General features: G+C 38.4%; 1 protein-coding gene across 1 annotated transcript in view; it reads left to right on the forward strand.

Annotated features, from left to right (window-relative positions):
- Positions 1-14395: 14395 nt before the first annotated feature.
- Positions 14396-14710, forward strand: part of NR5A2 (nuclear receptor subfamily 5 group A member 2) — a 125314-nt gene continuing 124999 nt past the window's right edge. The window contains 1 exon segment of the mRNA XM_065872773.1: positions 14396-14459. Coding sequence (XP_065728845.1) covers positions 14396-14459 — 64 coding nt within the window.

Raw genomic sequence — 14710 nt, forward strand, 5'->3', positions numbered from 1 at the left:
GCAACTATGTGTGTTTTTAAACCAAACCTAAAGAGCTGGTAACAGCTGCTTTGAAGTAGTATCTGTTTCAGAATCGTAGCTGTAAACAGGAGAATAACTTAACTGTAGATCCCCGTTTAGCTCTTTTGTAGTTGCAGAATTATAGTTTGCTGCTGTTATATTAGAATAATTTTTAAATGGCATTTTGAAATAGAACTGTGTATTTTAAGTGCTAATGCAAAGGTAAATGAAAAATACTTTTTAAAAATAAAAAAATAAAATAAAATAACCTAGAGATAGACCTGGAGAAAGAGAGTGAGAAGGAGAGGGATTGGGAGAGAGATATGAGTTGCTTAATGATGGATCCAGGATATATTTTCATCTATTGTTTTAATTGTAAGAATGGCCTATCCTTTTACTTACATAAAAGATGATTTTTAACATCCCTTCAATAAACTTTGTATGAAAAATATTTGGTGGGGGAGGGATAAATTGGGAGATTGGGATTGAGATATACACACTACTATATATATATAAATGAAACAGATAACCAACAAGGACCTACTGCATAGTACAGAGAACTCTAATCAATACTCTGTAATGACCTATATGGGAAAATAATCTAAAAAAGAGTGGATATATGTATACGTATAACTGGTTCACTTTGTTGTACACCTGAAACTAACACAACATTGTAAACCAACCATACTCCAATAAAAATTATTTTTAAAAAATACTTGGGGCCGTACAGACTACAGAAGTGTGGCCTTTATCCATGGTGCAGGCCAAAATCACTTTAAAATATTCGTCAAACGCCTCAAGTTTATAAGACAGTCAAATTGGAAGTAAAACCTGGCATCCATCCCACATTACAAAATATGGAACTTAGTCATTATTATGAAAAGAAAATCAACGTTAATTGTTCAAATCATTCGCTCTCATTGACACCCCAAATCTCAGTGATTAACGTCAGACAACCCAAACCAACCATGGTAACCCGTTCCCGAAACTAAATTTGGGAGAATATAAAAGTGTCTTTATTTCTGATGAACTAAATAAAGGGGAAAACATTCCTCAAATTTTCCTCCAGTTCGGTAGCCTCTTTGCAAGAATCTAAACTCCAATCATATCAGAAATGGGAGCACTGCAAGCTCTGATAAGCCCCTAAAAATTGTATGTCCAACTCAGAATTCAGAACTAAGAGATGCAGAATCAGGGCCAAGAGGAATGTGTAGTTATTTCTGGTTCTGCTGCAATTACCCTATCAAAATGGACTGAAATGCAGCTAGAAAGCCTGGTGCCCTCAGCCTAAAAGCTCTGGTCTTTTTTTTTTTTTAAGCGATTTTTTCATTTCTGGCATCTTAGCTGTGGCTTTCTTGAAGCTCACATGTTTGGGATTTTAAAAAATATATTCTCAAGTGTTTTAGCCTTTAGCTTCTCAAGTGTTGAAGGTTTCCAGGTTCATATCCCTGTTTAAAACTAAAATCGGTTCTGGTTTTGCTATTAATGTCTCCCTGTCTGTTGAACCAACGTTGTGCTACCCCTCCACCACTGAGTACAGAAAAATACCGCCTCCTGTACCTGGGTCTACTCGTCGTACTCAATTTTCTTGTCTTTTCATTGATGACTCATAACCCAGGCAGGCCAAGCCGCACGGCTACGGATGCAGAGGGACGTGACCACAGTGTACCTTCCACTTGGTCCTCTGAGACCAGGCTCTTTCTGCCATCTCTCGGGGGACATCCTGACCTTCGTTTGGTTTCCTACTACAAGCCTCTGTCTCTTCACGGATCACCGGGGAGCGCCATAAGAATGTCAACGACCATATGCCAAACTCTTAACGGAAAAGAATACTGAGAGCCAGGCTGGCTGTGTAATGTACCATGGTGACTGATGGGACACACTTGACCTTACTGGAGAAGCACTGAAGCCAGGTCTGGTCCGAGCTCCGTAAAGGATTGGGGAAAGCAGAGCGATGAATGCCCAGGCTCTGGGACCAGACAGACCTGCGAATCGCACCTCCATTCCTTAGCTGGTTGACCCTGGGCAAATAATTTAGCTTCATAAATCCCCAGTTTCCTCATTCTTTTTTCTTTCACTGAAGTATTTACAACGTGGTGTGTTAGCGTCAAGTGTACAGCACAGTGATTCAGATATATGTATATATGTTCTTTCTTATGTTCTTTTTCCTCATAGGTTATTACAAGATACTGAGTATAGTTCCCTGTGCTGTACAGTAGGTCCTTGTTGGTTATCTATTTTATATATAGTAGTGTGTATATGGCAATCCCAAACTCCTAATTTATCCCTCTCTCCCGTTTCCCCTTTGGTAACCATAAGTTTGTTTTCTATGTCTGTGAGTCTATTTCTGTTTTGTAAATAAGTTCATTTGTATCTTTTTTTTTAGGTTCCACATTTAAGTGATACCATACGATATTCGTCTTTCTCTTTCTGACTCACTTCACTCAGTATGACGACTCTAGTTGCATCCGTGTTGCTGCAAATGGCATTATTTCATTCTTTGTTATGGCTGAGTAATATTCCAGTGTATACATGTACCACATTCGCTGTATCCATTCATCTGCTGATGGACATTTGGGCAGTTTTCTCATTCATTTTTGTTTTTTGCTGTGCCACGCAGCTTATGGATCTTAGCTCCCCGACCAGGGACTGAACCCAGGCCCTCGGCAGTGAAAGCACAGAGTCCTAACCACTGGACCACTAGGGAATTCCCAGTTCCCTCATTCTGAAAATAGTTCTGGGAGATATTTCCCTCATGGAGGAATTAAAATCATTTACCTAATACAGGGTGCTTTTTAAAAAATTATTTATTTACTTTGGCTGTGCCAGGTCTTAATTGTGGCGCGCAAGATCTTTAGTTGCGGCATGCGGACTTCTTAGTGCAGCGTGCAGGCGGGATCTACTTCCCTGACCAGGGATCGAACATGGGCCCCCTGCATTGGGAGTGCAGAGTCTTACCCACTGGACCACCAGGGAAGTCCCCAGGGTGCTTGAAATGAGTCAGTGAGACAACCTGTACTAGAACTTAGTCCCCTGCCTGCCACACAGCAGGGACCCAAAAGTTAGCAGTTAATTGTGTACTGTAGCCAACCCTGCACCCTGCTAGCCAGAGTTTCCTCACTCTGATTCTTTCCCCAAGTGATCAGCCCCAGTTCACGCTACCAAGACCCTCACCTTCTCCATTTCCCTAACATTTAATCCCACTTCCCATGATCATTTTTTTAAATTAATTAATTTATTTATTATTTTGGGGGAGCTGCGTTGGGTCTTTGTTGCTGCGCGTGGGCTTTCTCTAGTTGCGACGAGCGGGGGCTACTCTTCGTTGAGGTGTGCGGGCTTCTCACTGCATGGCTTCTCTTGTTGCAGAGCATGGGCTCTAGGTGCACGGGCTCAGTAGTTGTGGCTCACGGGCTCTAGAGCGCAGGCTCAGTAGCTGTGGCGCATGGGCTTAGTTGCTCCGCGGCATGTGGGATCTTCCTGGACCAGGCCTCGAACCCATGTCTCCTGCATTGGCAGGCAGATTCTTAACCACTGCGCCACCAGGGAAGTCCCCCATGATCATTTTTCTTTGTCTTTTTCTTTCCTGTTCTCTCAAATAACCTTCATCTTAGATCTTCTTTCTAAATACTCTTCCTTCCCCAGACATTCACTGAGTGCCCACAGCGTATAATCTTTGTGTCGGGAGGTGGGGACAGAGGACTCACCTCTTCACAAACAAAAGAGAAAATAAGCCATCACAGTACAGAGACATAAGTCCTGTATATAAGATATAATATAGATAATAACATAGCATACAATATATAATAGAATATACACTGGGCACCGTCCGAGAACAGAGGAAGAACATTTTATGGAGACTTGAAAACACCCAGGGAAAGTGGACTAAGGGTCTGTGGGGTGTCAGGTATCACATTAACCACTTGGAACATTTTGTTTAATATTCACACAGTGGTCTGAGGGAGGCACTGTCATCCTCTGCCTAGAAGAGAAGAAATTTTCATATGCTGCTTCCGACAGCTTCCAAAGAGAGAGCTTTTAAAAAAGAAAAAAGAAAAGAAAACAAAAACAAACAAATGAAAAAACAAAAAGTGTTTATTGAGTACTTTCTTTGTGCCAGCCTCACTTACAAGGAAATACATTTTAAGTCATTTTACTCTTTTTTTTTTTTAATATTTATTTGGTTGTGCCAGGCTCCTCAGTTGCGGCAGGCAGGCTCCTTAGTTGTGGCATGTGGACTCTTAGTTGTGGCATGAGGACTCTTAGTTGCAGCATGCATGCAGGATCTAGTTCCCTGACCAGGGATCGAACCCAGGCCCCCTCCATTGGAAACGCAGAGTCTTAACCACTGCGCCACCAGGGAAGTCCCCATTTTGCTCTTTATAACAACCCTATACTATTACTATTTCCATTTTACTGAGGTACAAAAAGATTAAGTAAGCCGTCCGTGGTCACACAGCTAATAAGTGACAAGACCAAGGTTATTTAAATCAGGAAAATTAATGAATGAACAACAAGAGAACGATAAATTACAAAAGAGCGATCTAAAGGAACAGCAACCAGAAATTAAAAATCATGATTTAGAAAAAATATAATGGGATGGAAGAATATTGATCATATAACATAGATGTTTAAAAGGGCAGAATATAGGGACTTCCCTGGTGGTCCAGTGGTTAAAACTCCATGCTCTCAATGCAGGGGGCACGTGTTTGATCCCTGGTTAGGGAACTAAGATCCCACATGCTGGAAAAAATAAATAAATAAAATGAAATAAACGTTGTAATATCTATTAAGCAAGGGTTGTTATAAATAATTTTTTTAAAGGGCAGAACATAAAACAATATATACAATATGATACCAAATTTGTCTGTATTTAAATCCTTAAATACATAGGAAAAGATTAGAAGAAAATATTTCAGAGCTTTAAGATCTCAGGATGTCAGGCTTACAGGTGATTTGTATATCTTCCCTTTATACTTGACTGCATTTTCTAAGTTGCTTTAATCTCTTTATTTTATTTGTATACATATCTACATGTACACAGATTTTTACCTAAACGCATAAATGTGATCACACGCCTCTATCATCTTTTCTTCTCTTTTGCTTGGTTCTCCCACACATCCAATTACCTTGCTTTGCACGTGCAGCCATAAATACCTCACAGGAATCCCTCCAAGCCATCCAGTGAAGGCTCTGCTTAGCTTTTTTTTTTTCAATGGCTGCATTGTAGCCAGTGAAGTGGAGATAGTATCATTTATTCAGCCATCGCCAATTGTTGGCCGTTCTCTCCGTTTGCATGTTTCCACGCTCCAAGGACATATGTTAAACTCAGGCCAGGCTTTGCTCCTGTGGAACGGGGTCAGGGCCCCGAGCACTCCACATCTCACGCTTCCATGGCTGGTGTGAACTGCTTCCTCTCAGGAGCCCCCTTGTCACTCGGCTCACTCTGCTTTGTCCTCAAGGATCCTCCAGCCCCACTTCCTCCAGGATGTTTGCTGTTCATCTCTCCCAAGATGGATTAGGGACACCTGCGTACCCCCAGCACCCTAAGCTCTGATAATTAACTCTCCTCTTTTCTCTCTTCCACCAAATCGAACCTCGTGAGGTTGACTCTTTATCCCCAGCACCATTATAGCCTCTTGTACATTTTAGCTGACGAAGCAGATGGATGGATAAATGAACAAACGAAGAGATGAGTGAACAGAGAGAGGCATGAAACACTGTGATGTTTTGAGACTTGACAAGTAGTTCTTATAGGTAGAGTACAGAATTAATGAGAAAGTGGGGGAGAAGATAGATCAGAGAAGTTAAAAAAAAAGGTCAGATCCTAAAGGGTCTTGTGTAATAAACTTAAACTATGAACTTTTTATCCTAAAGAGTATGGCAGGGCTTCCTTGGTGGTGCAGTGGTTAAGAATCCGCCTGCCAGTGCAGGGGACAAGGGTTCGAGCCCTGGTCCGGGAAGATCCCACATGCTGCGGAGCAACTAAGCCCCTGTGCCATAACTATTGAGCCTGCGCTCTAAAGCTCGCGAGCCACAACTACTGAAGCCCGCACACTTAGAGCCCGTGCTCTGCAACAAGAGAAGCCACAGCAATGAAAAGCCGGCGCATCTCAACGATGAGTAGCCCCCCTGCCCCCGGCCGCAACTAGAGAAAGCCCGCACGCAGCAACGAAGACCCAACACAGCCAAAAATAAATACATTTATATATATATAAAAAAAGAATATGGCAAACCACCGAAGAATTTTAAGCAGCAGAATCATTATTCGATTTTTTAAAATTCGTTAAGCAGGAGTGTGTGAAAAGCCTAGAAGAAGCCAAAGCAAGACAAGGAACCCTCTGGAGGTGACAGAAAGGATCAAAGGGAGAAATGATGAGGGGCCTGTATGTATCAGTCATCAGGCTACACCTGCGCCGCGAGTTCTCATCTAACCTTCCCACCATCTCAGGAGTCGTGGTTCATGCTGCACCCACACTGAGAAAACAGAGTTAAAGGGAACACAGAATTCACCAGGGTCACCACGTTAATCAAAGATGTGCCCAGACCAGACCTCAAGTCCCTCTGCCTCAAAGCCCGTGAGTTGTCCAGCGTGGATGTCAGAAGCCAAGGCAATGACAGAACCAGAGGACGGGATGCCATTGAGGGATGTTATTGAAACAGAATGAACTAAGCTGGGCAACTGAATAGACACAGCAAGTAAATCAGAGGGAGATTTTTAGAATGGTACCCAAATTTCCGATTTAGCAATTTGGTGGTATCATTCATCCAAAAAAAAAAAAAAAAATGGCATTTGAAATGAAAGATAATGAGTTCCATTTGGGACATGATGAATTGGATCTGCACTTATGATTTGTTCATATGTATATATATTTACATCATTTAAGGACATCATGCATTACCAATTCTATGTTTAAAGGTCTTTGCATTTCCCTAGTGTAAATCTTCCCAGCCGTCAATACTAATATTGTCAGCTGATGTTTATTGAACAACTACTGTGTGCCAGGCATATATATCATTTCATTCATAATAATTAGTCTTAGGATTAAATGATAGAGCATATGTGAGGCACTTCACAGAGTGCCTGGCATATAGTATGTGCTCAGTAAATGGAGAAATGATACATGAGGCTATACAGGTAAAGAGAGGTCGAAAAAGTAGTCAAAAATCACGTATCTAGTAACAACTGTTCTAAATATCATATATATTCTAATATTATATAATTAATATGACTAAAGCTTTAAGATCATAATAAAGGTCAAAAATGTCACTAAATTTAAAAACAGCACATTTAAATTTGGGTGGTAATGGAAGTTAATGAAAGAGAGAATAGATAATTGAAATCTCACAACAATTTCAATTTTTTTATTTACCTGTAATATCAACTCTTTTTTCTCTTAATTATTAGCATAAAATAGAAAAATTGGATGGTTTGTGGCTTTAGATTTGAAAAATCTAAAATACATTAGTATCTAAATAAATTACGCTTGAGGGTATAACTTGCTATTTTCATGGAAATAAAAATAACAGGTAGAAAGTATGCCTACCTCTTCGAAATTCATTTTTGTTTTTCTCAGTTTCATATAGTATAAGATGACCTTTCTAAGTGTCTTCAGTTTTTTTTCAATTAGTCCTTTCTTTTTTGGTTTTATCTTTCCTTTCCCAAAATGTAATGTGCATTTATGCCATTATTTTATGACAGTCAGTAGATTGATGATTGATGTTTTGACTAATCGCAGATTGCTGTGTTGAGAAACTGTTTAAGGAATAGATATTTTTAAATTCTACTTTATCATTTTTGATTAAACATTTTTTTTCACAAAGGATTGAGAGGGCAAAAAAAACAATAAAACGATGTCTATTAGAATAACTGAAACGCAATCAAGATTGAGTTATATGTCCCCATATAAGATTTAACCATATAAAATATTCCATTCTAGAGGAACACTTATTACTTGAAAAAGTGTTTTATTCATGTGGTCTACGAGATAATGCCAGGTAATACATAACCTTCAGTTGCATAAATTAAGCACGTCTGAGATGTATTTTGTGGCTCCATATTTTTTAGAAAATAATTACTATGTAACTCCTAGGGAAATCACTTTGGATGCTCTATAGATCCCTTTTTTAAAAACAGTTTAGATAATTTAGTTATTTGCCTAAATGTTTTAAAAGGCCTTAAATGGAAGCAAAATGGCACTGAGTTTATTTCATTTACTCTAAATAAAGATATGAAACGTAAGTCAAATCACAGATTGTGATAAACGTGGGGAACTCAACACAAGCCTACAGAAGAATAAAGTCTTAAATATTTCAATTGCTGAAAGATTGACTAAGGCTCTGTTTAATTATTAGTGCTATAAAAAGTGAGTAATATTTACCTGGCCATAATAGTACTGTGTAAAAGTAACTTATCTTTCCTGCCAGGTGCCACATTTCTCACAGTTATTAAAAAGAATGAAAAGAAATCTTTACATAGTCATTATTTTTCCAGATCTGTCACCCCATCATCTTATATAATTTGGGGCTTGGGGGTTGTTAAAGAAGCTGATTATTTATTTAGTTATTTAGTTATTCCGTGCCAGTGCTAGCCCAGGTCTTCAATGAAATCAGTGACAAATGGCATTGTTAGTAAAGGGTATCAGCAAAAACGCCCCAGTAAGCCATGGTTTGGCAAAAACTAACTGGTTCTTCTTCTAAGTCCTCTGTAAACTCCCCAATAGCTGCTGCAATCAGTCCACTTGAATGATGAGTCATTTCGGGTACTTGTTCTTAATAAATCCAAGTATAAACATACCCACAGGGTCTTTCTGGTGAACGCTTATGCACGGTGCTGACCAGAAATCCGACTTTACAAGAATATCCATTCCTAACAGATATGTCATAACGCCTTGGAAGAGTGTATTCAGGAAGTTTACAGTGACTGTAATTCATTAACTGAACTTCAACATCCTCATGCAGTACGGGCTCAGATGACATTACCGAACGCTTTCTGGATTTTGGCAAAGATGCCTAGGAGTCATTAGTTATCTGTCAATCATTTACAAATCCTTTCTGAAATCAGTTAGCAAATAATGTTTCATCATTATAGACATGTATCCTTGTACATTTGAGTCACTGTACGTGTGCTCTGTGGTGGTATCTGAGTTCGGTGGGATAATGAAGGTGACTAAATGCCCACATTCACCAAAAGGAAGTGGTTAGACTGCCTTGATTGGGAAAAATAATTACTAAAAATTGAGGTTGCCATTTCTTTTGTGCTTTTCCCCCAGCCCGGTTGGAACCTAAATTGTTAATTAACCATCTGTGGGGCTGAGTTCCGAGCACCTGTTATTCATATCACATGTGAATGTTATTCCAGCCTTTCTTTCACAAAAATATGTTCATTTCTCACAAAGTACTGAGTATCTATTTCTATTCAATTAGCCTCCTAGATAAGCTTCAAAAGACCAAAGTAACTCATTAATGCAACGTCTCCTCCACATGCCAGTAAGTTCTACAGGAACGTGAATAAGAGGGACAAATAGCAAATAGTATGTTTTAAAGGTTCTGGTGGGAGTTATTACGAACCCAGTAATGCTATCATCCTTTAACATTTTTTGTAAATAATTCTGTCTAATCAGAAGCATGTAACAAAGAATGAAATCCAATCTTTTTTATTGTTCCATGTTTCATTAGCCATACACAAAAAAGGAAGAGAAAGCAAAGCACTACATAATACTATTAAACTATAAATCATGGGAGGTCTTCTATAGGGCGTCAAGCAGTATGTGACTAAACTAAGAACTGGTGTCAAAAACAAAATACAAAAGAAGAAACTTGCATATGTTTTCCAAAATTCCATTATGGAAGATGAGTCTCTCACCCAAGAACCCAAGTCACACGGTCCATACTGGTTTTTAATGACATCAAAATATGTATTGGGCACTTTCTATATATGATCTCATTTACTTCTCACAACAAACACTATCGGATTCCATAATTTTTGTCATTTTTACTTGAAGACTCTAATGCTCAAAGAGGTCAAGCATTGCTTTGCCCCTGAGTAGGGAACAAAGTGAGTATGGCGATTGTGAATTTTCTGACCCCAAATCCCAGATGCTTAATTACTACCTTCATGGCGACCATGATCTTATAATGTGCTCTCCTGCTCAGACAGACTGCATTCACCAACCACAACTTCATGGTTTTTCAGGTAAAGACAATTAGGTGAACAGCCAGCGTGTTGGGAGGATTTGATGGGCAAGGCCATTTGATGGGTTGAATAATACGTAAAGCCTTAACAAATGTGTGTCCAACACTCAGGCACGTGTGAAAGAAGACCTACATCTTCCAAAGCAGTTACAGGTGTAAAATATGCCTGCAAAAATATATGCTCCTTCTGGGTTTCTATCTGAAAATTAGAGAAGAAATCATCGGTTTCAATAAAAATCATATTTTGAAATCCATGATATATTTAAAAGAAAAAAAAGGAATCTAAGTAAATAATACCTAATGTATTCATGCAAAGTAGAGTGTACACAAGAGCTTAAAGCTCAGAGAAAACAACGGCGTGTTTATCAAATGCCACCTCTGGACCACAGTCATGGCCACTGCCAATTCTCACCCTGATTTCCAGGAGTCACCCAGGCCCCACGCCACCCAAACCGGACACAGAGGAGAGTATACGTCCAGCAGGGCGGGAAGCCAGCAACACAGCTAAAACGCAGCAGAGAGGGAGGACGTGAGAGGTCTTCCTTTATTCTCATTTCTCTTCTAACTGGTCTTCCCATATAGCACTTTTATCTTTCCCATGCAGTATTCCAACCATATCTTTCCGATGCAGTATTCCACCATTTCAACCAAAATAACATGAAGCAAGAGGAGAAATGAAAACATAACAGTAATCAGAGTAAACAACAAAGAAAAAAAGGGGGATAATGAATTCTATAACGTGACTCTTCAGACAATGACTGCTTAATCTATTACAGTATACGACGTGTGAAATTATGTTACAACCAACGTCCATATATTCAGTTATAAATGATCCGTACACATACATACGCACCCCATTTACTTAGTTTAAAAAAAGCATCCACACTACTATATATAAAATAAATAATCAACAAGAACCTACCGTAGAGCACAGGGAACTCTACTCAATATTCTTGTAATAACTTATATGGGGAAAGAACCTGAAAAAGAATGGATGTATGTGTATGTACAACTGAATCACTTTGCTGTACACCTGAAACTAACACAACATTGTAAATCGACTATAATATAAAATAAAAATTAAGTTAAAAAAAGAAGCATCAATGTTAATATTGTTTAAAAGCACATAAAGACTTGAAAATATTGATACATGGGCTTTAGTCACTGATTGAGAAAGATTCTCTTCCAGAAACCTAAAAGAATAAGATAAAATTTCAATTTTAACATGAAAATTAGCTAGTGTCATAAATTTATATTCCAACTTGCCCAGTATCCCTATCCAAGCAAAACTTTCAGAAAAGGTCACTTTGTTTTTGTCAACTGCACTAACTAAGGCCCAAGTCTGTGAGTGTTAGCTAGCAATACTAGGTGTCCCTCGGATCTTGTAAATAATTTTCCATTTATAAAACTTTAAAACTTGGACTTTAGCCTTATTAACATTTTGATTTAAACAACTGATCTAATTAGGTTATAATGTGTTCAAGTCTGTTCTCTATGTCTGTGAGTCTGTTTCTGTCATAGATAAGTTTGTTTGCATCATGTTTTAGATTCCACATATAAATGATATCATATAGTATTTGTCTTTGTCTGACTTACTTCACTTAGTATGATCATCTCTAGGTCCATCCATGTTGCTGCAAATGGCGTTATTTCATTCTTTTTTATGGCGAAGGACTATTTCATTGTATATATGTACCACATCTTTTTTTTTTTTTTAACAAGATGTTGGGGGTAGGAGTTTATTAATTAATTAATTAATTAATTTATGGCTGTGTTGGGTCTTCGTTTCTGTGCGAGGGCTTTCTCTAGTTGTGGCAAGCGGGGGCCACTCTTCATCGCAGTGCGCAGGCCTCTCACTATCGCGGCCTCTCTTATTGCAGAGCACAGGCTCCAGACGCGCAGGCTCAGCAGTTGTGGCTCACGGGCCTAGTTGCTCCGCGGCATGTGGGATCCTCCCAGACCAGGGCTCGAACCCGTGTCCCCTGCATTGACAGGTGGATTCTTAACCACTGTGCCACCAGGGAAGCCCCATGTTTTTTATATACTTCAGCCAAAACAACATATCACTAAAGACTGAATGCAGAAGAAGATGTGAGAATCCAGGTTTCTATTAAGCTAGACATTAAAAAGACTTCTGAAAATGTCACTTTTTATGGATGATTTTGTTTTGGAAAACAGCTATTTTCAATGTGTTGTTTATAGTAATATACTTTAATAACTACAAATTAATATATTTATAAATAATGCTTTTTTAGAATGGATATATATATATATAACTGATTCACTTTGCCGTACACCTGAAACTAACACAACATTGTAAATCAACTATACTCCAATAAAAATTTTAAAAATAATAATTTTTTTACTTTCTCAATTTTAATGTCGAATAAAATAAATACTAATAGATATAATTCACATAAGCAAAAAGCTTTTAGAGCCTTATAATTTTTAAGAGAATAGCTGCTTTTCAGGGTCATAGGTCCTCTAATATCTACATATGTACATTTCTGGTATTATGCCACATTATTGTTTGACTGTTTAAAGAACTAACAACAAAGAACTGACATGGATGATTATAATTACCCAATCCTTGTTAGTTTGAAATATACATTTACTTGCCCAGCTATATACTTCACTCCCCAGCCTCCCTTGCAGCTAAGTGTGGGTATATGTCAAATTTCTGCCTAGTGAGCTGTAAACAAAGTGTTTACATGGCACTTTCAGGAAATGTCCTGGAAAAGGAATATGTGTTTTCTCCCTTCCTCTGTACTGCTTCCTGGTTGTGATGGCTGACCTCTAGCAGTCATTTTGGAACACGAGGACAAGAGACAGAGGAGAGTAAAACGGAAAGAACCAGGTCCTGGGCAACCTTGTAGGGCCACTGTACCATCACTACCTCTGAATTTCTTTTACGAGAGATAAATAAATGCCTTAGTTAAACCACTGGCATTCTGCTCTTTCTATTATACACAGTCAAACCTAATCCAAAAAAACTAAAATTTTGATGGGAAAAAATGCTATACATAAGCATTCTGGGTTTTCCAAATAGGATCTCAGGCCAATTAAAAAATTTAAAAAAAAAAGTTTGCTCCATTAGCAAAATCAAAACATACAAGAAAATAATTAACTGTTGTTCCACAACATAGGAAAAGACATACATTGCTCTAAGAACCCAGACTTTATTACTTTAAAGAACAACAGGGATATTTCACAAGAGCCTAAAACTACCCTTGGTCATTTGAGTAATAGTTCTTTCATGGTCAGGAGTAATCCAGATTTTTTCCATGGATTCAAGGAAAGAATGATAATTTTTAAATTATGGAAAACGTATTACACATTCATCATTTTGGCAGCATTAACCTCAAAGTATAAGTTTTACTTTATCGGGGTAAAGAGATAGGCTGCCCTTTTAATCACCTGACCAGTGTACAAACAAGCTAAGGTTAACTCCTCAGCTAATGAACAGGCATGATAAAAAAGCTGGTTGAGAAAACATGAATAAATAAATGAGCACAAGCTCGGTAATGCTACCTGTAGTGCTTCAAAGTGTCAATCATATCCCTAGTCATCACTTAAAGAATGAATGTCTGCCAACGTTATCATCTAAAATATATTTACAGAGGTCAGAAGAGCTACGTCTGTCCTCCTCTATGCAAAGAGGTGATGACATCAAGGGGGTATGTCACAAGCCTAAGTTTAGTTAGAGGATTTAAGCTGGTTTGGAGTTTCATCCACTAAGTATGATCTTCTGACCCCTCAGTTTTACAACTTTCCACTCTCTGAGTTGCACTGCACCTCTCCATGTCTGAGTTAATCATTTGTTTGCCATTATCTGCCGAGAGTTCTTATCTCTTTTGCTGTCACTTTATAACAGGGTCCTCTTATCAACCTGCATACAGTCATGTGATTAGTCCAAGCCTATCGAAAGTTTCCATTCCTCTGATTAGAAACCATCATGAAACTGGATACATTGTTTACAGCAGGTCACTAATGCTGGAAAAAGTACAGAGTCCAGGGAAATACTTGCTTGTAACTTTCTGGATTCTTGGATTTTTTTTGTTTTTTGCTTTTTCTTAACTTTCACTAAGGGTTACTGTGGTCTGATGTGTCCTCCCCAAGGCTACAAGATTTGACAAGCTGCACTTTTTCTTATGCTCAATGATTTCTGCTTTAAGCCAGAGGACTGCCTATAATTTCATTAACAATGTCTTCTAATTCGGATACTGGGGATTTACAAGAATCTCTAAAGCACGGACTTACACCTATTGGTAAGTAGGAGTTGCTCTTTTTATCATCTATTTATCATCCTGCTACTACACTAATACATGTAATTTACTCTCATTGATGGATTTACTATCATAAGTCACTGCTTTTCCAATTGTGTTTATCAAAAGCACATAAGTCCACATACATATCACACACACATCTTTCTTGAAGTTCAAAAAAGGCAAACGAATACTTCAAGTATTCATTATATCCTCTGTTTTCGCACGTCATCCTATTAGCCTAAAACGGCCAG

The sequence above is a fragment of the Phocoena phocoena genome, chromosome 1, assembly GCF_963924675.1.
Source record: "Phocoena phocoena chromosome 1, mPhoPho1.1, whole genome shotgun sequence".
Classification (NCBI taxonomy): Eukaryota; Metazoa; Chordata; class Mammalia; order Artiodactyla; family Phocoenidae; genus Phocoena; species Phocoena phocoena.